The sequence below is a fragment of the Diplodia corticola genome (genome assembly GCF_001883845.1).
Source record: "Diplodia corticola strain CBS 112549 chromosome Unknown scaffold10, whole genome shotgun sequence".
Classification (NCBI taxonomy): Eukaryota; Fungi; Ascomycota; class Dothideomycetes; order Botryosphaeriales; family Botryosphaeriaceae; genus Diplodia; species Diplodia corticola.
Genome location: NW_017971489.1, coordinates 281,486 through 294,949, shown reverse-complemented (window position 1 = coordinate 294,949; position 13,464 = coordinate 281,486). Strand labels below are relative to the sequence as shown.

The 13,464-nt window shown below is 62.5% G+C and overlaps 2 protein-coding genes across 2 annotated transcripts; both read left to right on the top strand.

The window, feature by feature from the left end:
- Positions 1-6,284: 6,284 nt before the first annotated feature.
- BKCO1_1000095 (uncharacterized protein) lies at positions 6,285-8,117 on the top strand (the record flags this gene model as incomplete). The annotated part of the gene is made up of 2 exons (XM_020269454.1): positions 6,285-6,384; positions 6,436-8,117. 2 exons carry the CDS (start codon positions 6,285-6,287, stop codon positions 8,115-8,117), a joined length of 1,782 nt encoding a protein of 593 aa, XP_020132987.1.
- Positions 8,118-10,221: 2,104 nt separating this feature from the next.
- BKCO1_1000094 (chy zinc finger domain protein) lies at positions 10,222-13,390 on the top strand (the record flags this gene model as incomplete). Its single annotated transcript, XM_020269453.1, has 9 exons — positions 10,222-10,273; positions 10,353-10,466; positions 10,600-12,270; positions 12,333-12,420; positions 12,588-12,700; positions 12,789-12,836; positions 12,943-12,974; positions 13,046-13,134; positions 13,337-13,390. Coding segments are annotated over 9 exons (2,261 nt in total), but the record flags the coding sequence as incomplete, so codon positions are not given.
- Between the last annotated feature and the right edge of the window lie 74 nt (positions 13,391-13,464).

The following is a 13,464-nucleotide window of genomic DNA, read 5'->3' as shown; positions in this document are numbered from 1 at the left end:
CGGAGAGAGAGAGTGTGTGTGTGTCTGTGCAGTGGTAATGATGAGGAGGGGCGGGAAAGGTGAGGGCGGACGGACGGGGGCAGGGGGGGCAAACGGTGCAGTCATTGGTGTGCAGCACATGGATGCGTGTGTGTGTGTGTGTGTGTGTGTGTGTGTGTGTGTGTGCGCGTGTGTGTGTAAGGTGGGAAGCAAGAAAGAAAGGGCGGGGTAAGGAAAGAGAAAAGTGATTGCCGTAGTGCAAAAACGCCCAAGGGTTGGGAGGCTGGTCCTGGCTCTGCAATTGATTTTTTTTTTGGCTTCACCCACGGGTCCTCCGCTTGGGCGCTTGTGGATAAGATGCGAAAGGTACTTGTGTTTGACCCTTAGAGAAACGGCGCCCCCACGGGAAGGAGTGTATAGTTCAGGGATTTTCCATGGAAGGATGGCGTCGTGCTGCGCTAAAAAAGACTACACAAGACTATTTCCTCAGCCCTCGCTCTCGCTATCGTGCTTGAAGCTGTAAAAGAACGGTGGGCCTAAAAAAGCGTGAGGTTTCTTCCTCTACCAAAGGGGTGAGGTGGTTGGCGCTAGTTTGTGTTGCCGCGCGAGGGGAAAGAGAAAAATCCAGCGTGCCAGATGACCTGCTTGGGCGGGGATAGGGCTGAGGTAAGGGCCATGCAAGGCATATGAGACAACAAAGAAAAAAAAACATTAATCCAGGGAGCGAACACCAGCACATAGTGCAAACGGGCCGGGTCCCGGTTTGTGGGGTTACCCTCGTCACAGCGAGCATGATGGGATTGGAAGCTATGGTTGAGCAGAGCCGTCGTTGGTACCGCCGCGATGCTTACGGGTCGTTTGCATTTTTGTGTATATCCGGGCGAAGCTGATTTCGCAGCCATGTTATTGGTGCGCCCGCATTGGTACCACGGGCGGGCGGGAAGGCGGTTGCGTGCGGAGATGGGGCCTGGAGCGAGCAACAATGGACGAGGAGTTACATTCGAGTGACCAAACGGACTGACCGGCGGCCAGCCAGGAAACCACATGCACACACGCGGCTTACTACAGGCGAGACAAGTATCCCAAGACGGAAGATCCGGGGCAATGAGCAGGCTGAGGCAGGCTGAGGCTGAGCACAGAGCGGAGGAGCCGAGTACGGAGACAAAAGCTGGGGGCGATTCGCGGAGAAGGCGTCGGGACGCAAGCGCTGACGAAGGTCGTGGCCGAAGGGGAGCAGAGCTGAGGGATGGGGCTGACACAACACCCTTCGGATGATTGCTTACGGCCCCAGCTGCCAACGGTGCCATGGTGTCCTTCCACTTCGGACTGAGGGCTGAATGCGCACATGACTCAATCCTGCCAGGTCGACAGGTACACTGCTGCAAGGCGAGAGAACAACGTGTCTCTGTTCGCATAATCTTGTTGCTATTTCCGTCATGGTCTGCAGCGGCGCAGTGTAGGTGCGCCCAGGGGAAATGGGCTGCGCCAGGTTGGGCGGACCTGCTTATCCCTTCGGCCGGTACTTACTGGCTGGCGCCGTAGCTGAACAACATGCTGCGGCTGGTGAAGGTGCGACGCAGGGGGGGGGGGAGGGCTGCAACCGGCGTCCGCGTGAGCAGCAGAGGCAGCAAGCAAGAGGCGAGTCGGAGTGTGGTACGGGGTCCAATATATAGAAGCCCTGGGGTTGACAAGATTCGGAAGACCCGGCGCTACGGTCTGCAGCTTCGCCGGCCAGTTGCTTGGAGCTCTCGGCCTGACAGCTGATGAGACATGCCGCGGCGTTTTGCTGTCGTGCCCCGGGGGCGCTGGAGGCGCTTGCATGCCCGATTCCATCGTGCATCTACCGCCGTCGGTTGGAAGACGCAAGATGAAGGAGCTGCCGTCATGTCAATGCACGGGAGATTTTTTCGGTGCCCGCTAGGCAGAGTGGCGGCGGGTTGGGCGTGTGGTGTTGCGGCCCGTGGAAGTGATTTGGATTATCGCGACGAATATTGGCTCCATGTAGCGGTCAGGTCTGAGCCAAGCTGGGTGTTTTCTTTCCCGGGATTGACGGCGCGGATCCAGCTCGTCAGGGGGACGTGTCGATGAGCTAGAGGCGAGCAGAGGCTGCAATCTACGGATGCTCGATCCCAAACGCACTCCCGGACTCCCCGCGGCGGCGGCGCAGTGCGCTGGCCAGCTTCCGAAATGAGGGAACGGCACCGCAGCAGCCGGGGCTCAGGGGACCCGAGGGGACGGAACGGCGTGTGTAGGCGCACGTGGGCTCGAGAGCTCGAGTCCGGTGCGGGCGGCGTGGGGGAGCTAGAGACGCAGGGTGATAGGGAGTGACGTCGGCGCAGAAGGCAGGTCGGCGGGCGGATAAGCAGCGAGCAGAAGTTAGCAACGGCAGCAGGTCATACAGCACCGCAGTGCGAGGCGCGGTGATACACGACGCGCCGGGCTGCCGTTTATCGAGCCTTGCATCGATGGCTTGAAGTTCCTTTTGCCTTCCCCACGGCGGGCGGCGTCCGTGCGTGGCTTACCTAGTCACCTAGTCTTCACGGCGTCGATGATGGCCGCCTGCAGCTTCACTGCGAGATTGCCGTTGCCGACCCAACGGCTGCCCGTCCCGGAGCCCAACCAAGCGGCGTCAATGGCCGCAATTCACGGAAATTGATGCTGCCCATTCGTCAATGCGCCGTGGCAGCGCTCCAATTTCCGCAATTGACCGGTGCGCTGGTGCTGGGTGCGGCGCGCTGGGTGCGGAGCGCTGGGCGCCGTTGCTGCGCGCCGGCTACGACGACTGCGGAAAAAGGAGCAACGGACGCTGGGGCAGATGACCACGACAGGCACGGCACGCCTGCTTTCGCGCCTCATGCGTGGATGCGTGGGGCGGCTCGGCCGGCGGGAGGCGTCGCCCCGGCCACCACCGTTGGTGCGTCCGCTTGCTTTTGGTGTTGCGGCGCCCGGAGCTTTTGCCCACGACGCTGCCAACGGCAGACGCCGCATTGACTGAGTCCTGTTCCCAGTCCTGGTCCCAGTCCTGTTCCCTTGCCGTGGTACCTCCTCCCGCGCTGCCGTCGCCGCCCAAACGAGTCGAGACCGCTTCGCTTGGCCCGCCGACTGAAACGTGGAAACCAACAAGCCATCTCCCACGCGCGCCGCAACACCGTGCCATCCCACGAGGCCCAACACCACCGCGGCCACGCTGATAAGACTGCCCGCCCCGGCACTTGCAAACCCTCCGCCCGCGTCAGCCAGCCCCATCCACGAGACCTGCGAAAGCCGGCAAGCCCGTCTTGGCCCGATCCGACTCAGGCCTAGCCGCAAGCCCGTCCCAGGTTGCCGGGCCCGATGGCGCTCTCCGGGGGACCGGTTTTGGTGTTCTGCTGCCTACCCCCACCTCCGCCGGAGATACAAGCAGACAGTCCCAGTTGCGCTGTCCTGAGACCTCTGAATCCGCCTGCGAAATGACAGCGTCGTATCCTGAAGGAATGTACCCGCCCCCTGCTGTCCGTGTCTCGGCCTGTCTCGGGGCGGCATCAGATCAGATCAGACGCTGTCAACACCATCGGGATGTCTCTGCTCAATCGCGTCGCCACGATCGGCGCGCTGCTGGCAGTTGGCACTCGGCCGCGCACGCGGGAGGGTGTGAGCATCAGTCGTGCGCGACGCTCACAGGCTGCCGCTTAGCGAAGCTTGATGCCGTTGCCGCCGCCCGCCCGTGCGTGTGCCAGCCCGCCAGCTGATGGGTGTTGCGATACCTGGAGCGTGGAAGGCATTGCTGTCTCAGTGGTTGTGCCATCACATGGAGACCTCACAGGTCTGCCGCTCACCGCCTTCATGCGCGACGGGAATCATCCTGTTTCACGGCAGCTGGCAGCGCCGCGCCGTCATCGCACACGACGAGAGCCTTCTCCAGAGTCCGCCCTCCCCTTGCTGCCCTGCCGGGAGCCCTCGCGTCAGCCAGAGATTGTGTACGACGTGCAGACGATACATGGCCACCATGGCCAGAAGAGCTGCGCTGCTGCATCGGCGACGCGGGACGGATTGGCCGCCCTCTGCCTGAGTGGCCCAAGTGTCCGGGGAAGTCGTTTTGCGTCTATGCGGCGGGGCTTGCAATCCGGGGACTGCACAGCACGCAGCCGCCTGAGCATCGTGTCACTTGCTGGCGGCTGCGCACGCCCGCTCGCCTCTGGCTGGTCGAGCTGGCGGCAGCAGCACCAGCACCAGCACCAGCACCAGCACCAGCAGGCAGTGGATGCTGCGCAATGGACGAGGCACGCGGCGGGCGATCACGGGGAGGCGCATGGGTGATAAAGCTCCGACGAGATTGCCGTCCGGCCTGGAGAGGTCCTGATCTGCGCCCTCACTGGCCTCGAGGGTACCGGCCGAGACTTTGGGGCTGGTGGCGAACTCGCCTGCGAGGCGTGTACCCCCTTGTAGACTGCGGAGACGGGCGCCGGGGGGTGCAGCTCAGGGTCTGGTCACGCATACACTTGCAACGGTCGTCGCCTGGCCCAGAGTGCCATCGTGGCCGGAGCTGGCTGCCGTGCCACCGAGCCCCGGCTTTGGTCAGCTGCGCTCTCCTGGACCTGGAGATCATGCTGCCGCCAAAGCAACGCGCTGGCCGATCGCCGTGCTGAAAGCAGCCTGTCGCACATGATGGGCTCGCCGCGCGCTGACACTCGTCAAATGACTGCCGCTCGACTGCCACTTCATCAAGCCCGGCGGCACAGCGCGCGCGCGCTTGATCTTCGACAGCCTCGTCGAGAGCGTCAGATTGAGCACCCGGCGGTTGCAGCCAGGGCCGCTCGCATCATGGCCAGGGCCGCTCGTCAAAACACCCCACGCCCGTGATCCGTACACGCCCGTACACGCCCGTACACAGTAGGCGAGCAGCCTCAGATTGGGACTGCCGAGAAGGGCAGGTCAGCTGCAAGCGTAAAATTCCTCCCGCACATGTGATGCTCCAGCCACAGCAGCGACGGCAGCAGCAGCGACGGCAGCAGCGACGGCAGCGGCGTGGCGAGCGGTGGTACCTGGCTCCTGGCCGCAACCCGCAATCCCGCCGCCGCTGTCCCGCGTGCTCACCGGCGGATTGCCAGGCGAGGGCTGAGAGAGCTGCGCGGAGAGGGCGCGGACAGAAGTCCACCAGCGCGTTACGTACTGGTACGAGCGTTCGAGACGTGCGTGAATCATCCGCTCCGGAGAGCGTCCGGCGACGTTTGAGGCGAAGCCGTCGCGACGATGCTGATTGCGGCCAAGCGCTGGCCGTCTTTGGGCGTGCCGTACCCGTTGCCGGTATTTATCCTGTAACGAACAGCCGGCCAGACCACAGGCGGTGGGCGCGTGCGAGCGCGCCGCGGTCGCCAGGCCAGCGCTGGCTGGCAGGCGTGCTAGCGTCGGCTGCTGCGGGCGCGTGGAGGGAGCCTGTGGGTGAGAGCAACTCCGGCGGTGTCGGGCACTGACTCGACCCGGCTTTGTTCTGCTGCCTTTCTGGAAGAGAGCTTCTTCAGGCCGCCGGAGCCCTCAGCCGCGCGGCGCTCGATTGGGCTGGGCTGCCAGGGGACGTCGGCGCTACTCTGGGGAAGAGCGGAAGCGTCGCTGGCGCTGCAGCCGGCTCCACCGCGACTCGTACGCGCTGGCGGTGGCCTTGCACGTTTTGGGACACACGCCGCAGGCTGAGGCAGATCCAGCGTGCGCTCTTGTGACTTGCATTCCGAAGCTTGCCCCCGGCACGCGCCTTCGCTGCCCGCGCTTCTCCGTGCCCACACTCCCCCCCAGGCGCGCCCCGGCATGTGCGCCCACCCCCCCCCATGCTCTGCCGCTCCATGCCTCTGCCCATGCGCAAACGCCTCAAGTCCCACGGTGCCGGTTGGTGCTGGTGGTCGCAGGCACCGTGAGCTTGTGCGGTCGACTTGTCAGACAAAAGCACTGTCTCTCGCTCTCCCGGATTCTTATGATCCAGAGCCCCCAGCTTCCCATTCCGCAGGCCCACGCCCGCGCGCCCACACACGCACACCACCACCCGCCCAACTGCAAGGCCGCCACTCACACTCTCCCTCACGACCTCCCGCACAACGCACACCTGCTGTCTCACCCCGCCCAAGCTGCCACGCTGTCCGGGCATGCCACTTTACTTATGAACCCGCGCCGAACGCCTGCACTCAATCGCCAGCACTGCGGTATTTGGGCCTGCCGATCTTGACGCAATCGTCCGCTCCGGAAACAGCCATCTCGCCCTTCGCACACCTCTGCTCCCACCACCTCATATAACCGCCACCACGACCGCGACCATCGCACCGGCCGCGCCGTCGCCCACCATGCCGTTCAAACCCCAGATCCCCATACTCCAAGTCGAGTCGACCGCCATCCACACCGTCGACACCCGCTCCGCCGAGCAATTGTTTGGCCTCTGGTCGGGTAAGCCGTCGCGCTTCCCGTCGCGCGTTTGCCTCGCTAATTTCCCTGCAGTCTTTTCCAAGTGCGCCGAGACCATGGAGGAGGGCCGCCGCCTTGAGAACCTCAGCTGGAGGCTATGGAACCGCGAGACCTTCTGCTGCGCTCCCGACCACAGCAACCCCAACGCCTCTCTCTTCACCACCCCGCGCTGGTCCTACACCCGCAAGACGTCCGACTCGGGCTCGCTTTCCATTCCCGCTCTATCATCCAGCGTCGAGTCGGACGACTCGGACGACCGCGTCGACAGCGCCTCCACCCTGCAGTCCGCCGTCTCGTCGAGGCCTCACATTAGGAGACACGACTCAACAGAAAGCCGGAACAGAGGAACAGAAAAGCACCTCACCCCCGTTGACCTCGAGAGCTTAGTCATGTGCATCAAAGAGAAGAAGGACCTAGAGCCTCTCTCCCCCTTGCCGATGCCCGCACCCGAGCAGAAGAGCCAGGAGAGCGCGACGGAACAACGCGTTGAGGAATCCACTCCGCCACCTGTCAACCCTAAGCCCCAAATGGTTCCCGAGTCTTCCACTTCCACCGTCGCCACCACTCTCGACAGCGATCTCTCAAAGATGAGCCCTCCTGTCATTGGCTCGGATAGCAGCACATCCACCGACTGCAGCTCTCACAGCGTCGTCCGTGGCTTCTCGCCCGGCCGCATCTCTTCTTCGTACCGCTCGAGGACGAACCTCCAGCAACCCACAATGCCCACCCCTATCATCAGGCAACCGCAGCACACATCACCTGCCCCGATGCAGAAGAGGAAGGGTGCCATGTTCACCCTCGGTGGCTCTTCCGACGAGGATGGCAACAGCTCTTTGGAGACTCACATGCAGATGAGCCAAATGAGCAATGCGCGCAGCTCGCTCTCGGACGGCCTCAGGAAGCCCCAAGGTGTATCCCGCAAGCAGACGTCTTTCAAAGATGAGATCTCGGCCAGGATGCCTGAGCGTAAGGCATACGAGAGCGAGGAAGTCTTCGAGAGCGACAGCGAGGATGAGGTTTCCGACAATGCCATCGAGGAAGATGACGAGAGCCAATGGGAGGATTCGGACGACGAGAGCGGCCCATCCAGCGTGAACGACAAGGTTTCGTTCCAGAGGGTCGACTCCAAGCCCAACCTCACCTCCCGCCGCTCCCTTCTTACCACCCTGATGCACGAGGGCGACCGAGCCCAGGCGCTCCAAAACGCTGCCTCCCGCTCCACACCCGCCCTTCGCCGCTCGCGGACCACTTCGCCCAATGGACCTTCCATTGCGGCATCACCCAACACCAATACGTTGCGATACCAACCTGCCCAGCCTGCTCCTGCCCAGCCCGCCAAGCCCGCCGCGCCCGTCCAGCCTGAACCGGAAGTCCAACAAATCCCCAGGTCAAAGCCCATCATCATGACCACCTCTAACACACATGCTCCTCCCGCGCTGTCCCCCCGGACCACCAGGCGGAACATGCTCACCACTGAGTTGACAGAGTCTCTCCGCAAGCACCTGCTGTGGGAGCGTCAACAGAAGAACTCGACCAACAACGCAGTTCTCAAGAGGAGACATACCTCGACGGATGTCAAGAACCTCAAGAACTACCCTGGCGAGGCTCAGCCATCGGCCCTCCCGACAGTAAAGGAGAACGCCAAGGGCAACAACTCCTGGACCACCAACTACTTTGACTCGGGTCTCCAGGAGTACCACGAGAGAGGGTGGTAAAAAAAAAAACCAGTTTGCATTCTTCCTCACGGACGGGCGTCAGCCTCCAGGCCTGGACAAAACCGGGCCATCATTGATTGCATTTCTTTTTATTGCGAACATAGCGTGACGGTGTTTGGCGATCTTGCTTCTAGTCATTTTAATCTTTTTTTTCATGGTGTTCATGGACTCATGAGCTTCATGGCAGGAACGGCACGGGTCACATCTGACTGCTTCTGAATTTCTTTTCGGGATACCATTTTGCACTTGTTCACAGCAGCACAACGATGCTACGAATCTTCTTCTTCTACTGCGGACTATTTTGGGGCGGCCCAGGACATCATTATCGGAAGACATCGACACTACTGGCTCGCGCCTTGGTTGCATTGGAGGGGGTTGGGGGAATTCACATGCGAACGGAGCATACCGCCTCCGTCCATGGCCCTGTAACACTATACGGACTCTGTACTTGTAGGGGAAGCGTTAGGGTGGAGCCGAGTCGCATTTTGGCAGCCACCGACTCCACTGGGCCTGGGAGGGCTCAGGGAGCACAATTACCTCACGGCTTGTAGATGGTAATCAGCTTAGGTAGCGTAATCACTGAAAAAAGTGGATTTCGAAACGAGCCAATGGCGCGATGCACCGGGATGTGAGGGGAGGTCGAGTTGTGCGGTGGACTCTGGGTGGATTCACCGGTAACAGGGCCCTGGGCGACAATCCGCAATTCGCATGAGCGGAGTGCTATGATGGATGCTTCTGGCCAGGCGTGTTCCTGATGGATTCGAGAGGGGGGCACTGCACACAACTGGGGAGGGGGGGGCGTGGCAGGCGGCCCCTCACAGCGTGTACCTTCGCGGCATGGCCTAGCGACCCGGGGCCGTCCGATTCTGCCAGACGTCCCCACCGCCCCCCCCAACTCGCGAAAAAAGCCTGCGGCCATGCATGGAAGAAACGGTGACGGGCACATGCAAAGAAAAGCCTCAGCGTGGCTCCGGCACGGGCTCTGATCCATGGAGCACCCAGGAGAGCGTTGCATAAGCGCGTGCACACCCTCATCTGAGGTGCGGGCAGCAGAGCAAGAGGCGGTAAGAGCGATAAGAGCAGCAGCGGCGGCGGCGAAGCGCAGCGCAGCGGCACGGCACGGCATCATTGGCATGGCATGGCATGGGCATGGGCATGGGCATGGGCATGTGCTGCTGCTGCTAAACTGCTGGCTGCGCGCGCGCGCGTGCGTGGGCGTGGGCGGTGGCATCATCATGGGCACGCTTTTGCCGGCGTCACGGACGGTGGTGGCTCGGGCGCCCGCCGCCGCCGCCGCCGCCGTCTCGCATGCCGACAGGCTGTGTGTGAACTGGCCGTCTACAAGTCTACTACTACCTACAAGCTGCGCCTCGGCCGTCGCCGGCGCGTGGCATGGGGCGGCATGGCGACGGGCCCAAGGAGCATGTGGAAATGACCAAACGAGAAGGAAGAAGGGAAGGGAAAAAAAAAACGAAAATTCGTTCGTTCGCGCGCGCGCGCGCGGGTCGCCACGGGCTCGCCGCCTCGCCAGGCAGGTGCGAGTGTGCTGGGCGTGTGTTGCGTGCCCGTGCAGCTGCCCCTTTGCGGCGGAGGCGGGCGGCGGCGAGGAGGAGGATGGGTGGTGGTGTCCTCGGGCCGACACAGGCTGGCGGAGACAGGAGGAGGCTGCGGCAAGCTTCCGGCTTGAGCATTGGCAGCCAGCCAGCCAGATCAGATGGGCGGGCGCATTGGCAGCGAAGGCAGGATGGCCGCTGGGGGGGGCACGGCGGCGGCGGCGGCGGCGATGCGCAGGTGGAACACAGGCCGGGCGATCGCGCAGGCGGCGCACACGATGCTGCCATGCTCCCATTAGATGCAGCCTTATGAGTCACGGCGCGACGCGCTCGTGGTGAACATGACTGAGTATGACGGCAAATGAGTGAGCGGGATGCTGCGTTGGCAGCACGGTAGACTCTTGCTCAACACCACAAACAGCCCCCAACTGCCCCCATATGAGGCCTGCTGACCTCGCCCGCGACGCAGCTTGTGCAAACCCCCCAGATCGCCGCTCCGCACCGCGATTGTCTCCCTAATCACAGTCTATTTGCAGCGTCTGCCTATCACCATGGACGCGGAAGGGCGATCAAGCATCCGCAGCGGCACGAGCAGCGCGGCCGGTACGTTCGTTTTGCCAACGCATCACTCTAGCCGCTGCACGTCCCGGTCATCTGCTCACTCGTCTGCACGCGTTCTCAGGGTCGGCCGCTGCCAGCGCATCAGAGGCAGCGCGTCCTCAGCCTCAACCCCAAGGCTCTTCGCCCGCTGCGCCACCGCGCGGGAGGCAATGCCGCTTCTACGGCACCCCGTCCGGTAAGTCAACCCTACGCGACCCTGTCAATCGCCCCGTGCCTATCAATCAGCTCAACACCGTGTGGGGTGCTGTTGATCACCAGACGCTGGATCCCTGATGGACGCTGATATGAGCCACTGTGCGTTATTCCAGGCTGCCGCGCCGGCCAACAGTGTCCATTCGCCCATGACGCCTCTGCCTCCACCGGTCAGCCTGCAACGACCCGCCCTGCGCGTCAACGTCGGCAGGCGGCCATCGTTGCGGATCCCGAACGCAGCGAAGCTTCTGCTGCAGTGCCAACATCCACCACACCGACTCCGCAGCAGCAGCAGCGCAGCGCGCGCGTGGTGCAGCGTCCAACTCCACGCGCCCAGCAGGACGATCCGCGCGAGTTTCAGTTGGCGCAGATCCGCCGCAGATTTAGCCCGGAAGAATCACTGGACGCGAGCTCCGGCGCGACCATTCTGGCATTCGGGATGAAACCCTCAGACCCCGACTTCCCTTTCGACATTGACGAGCTGGCGTGTCGCCTTCGCGTGCCTGCCACCTACCCGATCCAGGGCCGTCCGTCGCTGAGCGTCACCAACGCCGCCATGGACAGGGGCTTTCAGATCAACGTCGAGAAGGGCTTCGATGCCCTCGCACAGCGCCAGCTCCCGAATCAGACTCTATTGACATTGATGAACGCGCTGGACCGCCAGCTGGAGCAATTGCTGACCGCGCCGCCTGCCGAGACCTTCTCTATCAAAATAGTTCCGAATGCGGCGGCCAGGGCCGTGCCGAAGCATGGGGAGCATGCCGTCCAGCGGCAGGCCCCCACCCCGCCGGCGCCGGTCGTCGTCGTGCAACCCCAAGTAGCGCCGGCGCAGCCGAGAGAAAGTCCACCGCCGCCAGCTCAACCTGCATACAGCCCTGAGCAGAGGGCGCAGGCCCAAGCGCGGCGTGGCCAGGAAACGCGCCAGCTTGAGGCTCGTCTCGGTCGGCTGCCCCAGTTCTCCACTCTGGCGGATGGCGCGTTTATCATGCCTGTCGAGCCCAGGCGCAGGGCTGCATTGCCCATTGCGCTGCAGGCCGTCAAGACGGTGAAGCTGCTGGTGCCTGAGCTCTACCCGCTGCAGCCGTGCAGGATCGAGCTCATGGGCATTGACAGACGGGCTGCGATGCCCGTCGAGCAGGCCTTCGAGAACAGGGCTGGGCAGTTTGCGAATATGTCATTGCTCAACCACGTTAACTACTTCTCCCAGAACATGCATTCGATGGCCCAAGCGCCCCCTGCGAAGTCGGATGGAAGCCCGACCGCGACCCAGCAGGTGGCGGAGCTCGGCGTGCGAGATCATCCAGCAGCAGAAGCAAGCAGTGCGGCATCTGGCGCCGAGGCAGACTCGAAGACTAAGACTGACCCTGCAGACGATAGAAGTCACATCATTGCCATTCCAAGGCCGCCCGAGTGGACTGTGCCTGGTTCTGGTAATGACGACGATAACGGGAATCCCAATGATAACGAGGATTCCGACGGCGACGAGGATTCCTACGACTCGTACACCAATGAATCAGATAGCGACGGGGAAGCGGAAGGGGCCGCTTCAGACCGCGCCGAGGGAAGCTCTCAGACACTTTCCGCCGAGCGTGGGGTTGCGCTGTCGTTCCCGCACCTGGAGCTCTACAACATTGGACTGCTCGAGCTCGTCAAGCTGTATCTGACCATCCAATGCACCCGATGCAAGGATACCATGGACGTCAACAACATCCAGAACAACGCTAACGCAGATGACACTGGTATTCGTAGAGAGTCCTGCAAGAAATGCGCGTACCCGATGAGCATAGGTAAATTTGTTTTGCGGGGGCGAGAAAAAGCCTTGCGGGTCATGGGACTAATGCTCGAAAAGGATACCGCATGGGTATGATGCATGCAAACTCTGTCCGGGCCGGCTACCTTGATCTCGAGGGATGCGCTCCCGTTGACATGCTCCCAAGGTGAGGAATTCCGGTCGGGCGCGACAGGGGAGACGATTGGCGCCGAGCCCCCTCAGCTAGAGAGTGCTTATTAGGGCTGGCGGTAGCGCGACTCGTATCCAGACTTTCCCATATCTCCCCAAACGGAGACGATGAAGGATGTTGATTGCTGACGGCGCCTTCATCAGCAACTTCATCCCGACGTGCGCTGAGTGCGCCATCCAATTCCCCAGCCCCGGGGTGGTGTCGGTCCGCGGCGACTCGTCGATGGCGACGTGCAGGGAGTGCCACAAGAAGATGGGTATGTAACGCGCTGAGACACGAAATTGGCGGCAGATTGGACGCAGGTGGTCGCGCGGTGATGGGCAGGGCTAACCCGCGGCGTGCAGTGTTCAAAATTGCAGAGGTTAAATTTCTGCTGATCAGCGCGTCGTCAGGTACGTGTTGGGTGCAGGTCGCGGGGGTGCTAGCGGCGGGTGGAGGGCCTCCCGGCGAGCCTACGCGCATCAGCATGCAGAGTGACTGATGTCGGTGTGACCACAGCACAAGGAACGCGCGCATTGCCGCGGAAGAAGGTTCGTCAGGCCGCGCGCGTCTTGACTACTATCGTTGACTATCGCTGACTATCGTTGACTGTTTTTCGCAGGCCAAGGAAAATCTCGGCATCGTGGCCGGGCAGGAGCTGCCCAAACAAGGGCGATGCAAGCATTACAGCAAGAGCAATCGGTGGTTCCGGTAGGCCGCAAGCCACAACGTCCAGTGCAGGGCTTAGCCCCGTCAGCCGGACACAGGCTGATCTTTGTTGGCAAACACCAGCTTCTCCTGCTGCGCCAAAGTGTACCCATGTGACAGGTACCGTCATTGCCCGCACCCACCGCGATCGCAAGATCTCCACAGATCGCGGGCCCCACCGCACGTACTGACAGCCGGATCGCAGATGCCACGACGCCGACGTCGAGCACACGAACAGCCACGCGAACAGGATGATTTGGTACGTTCCTTGGTGTCTCGCGCCCACCGGCCCTCTCCAGCTGGAGCGCGGCTCCCCAGACCCCTGCTCCGCGG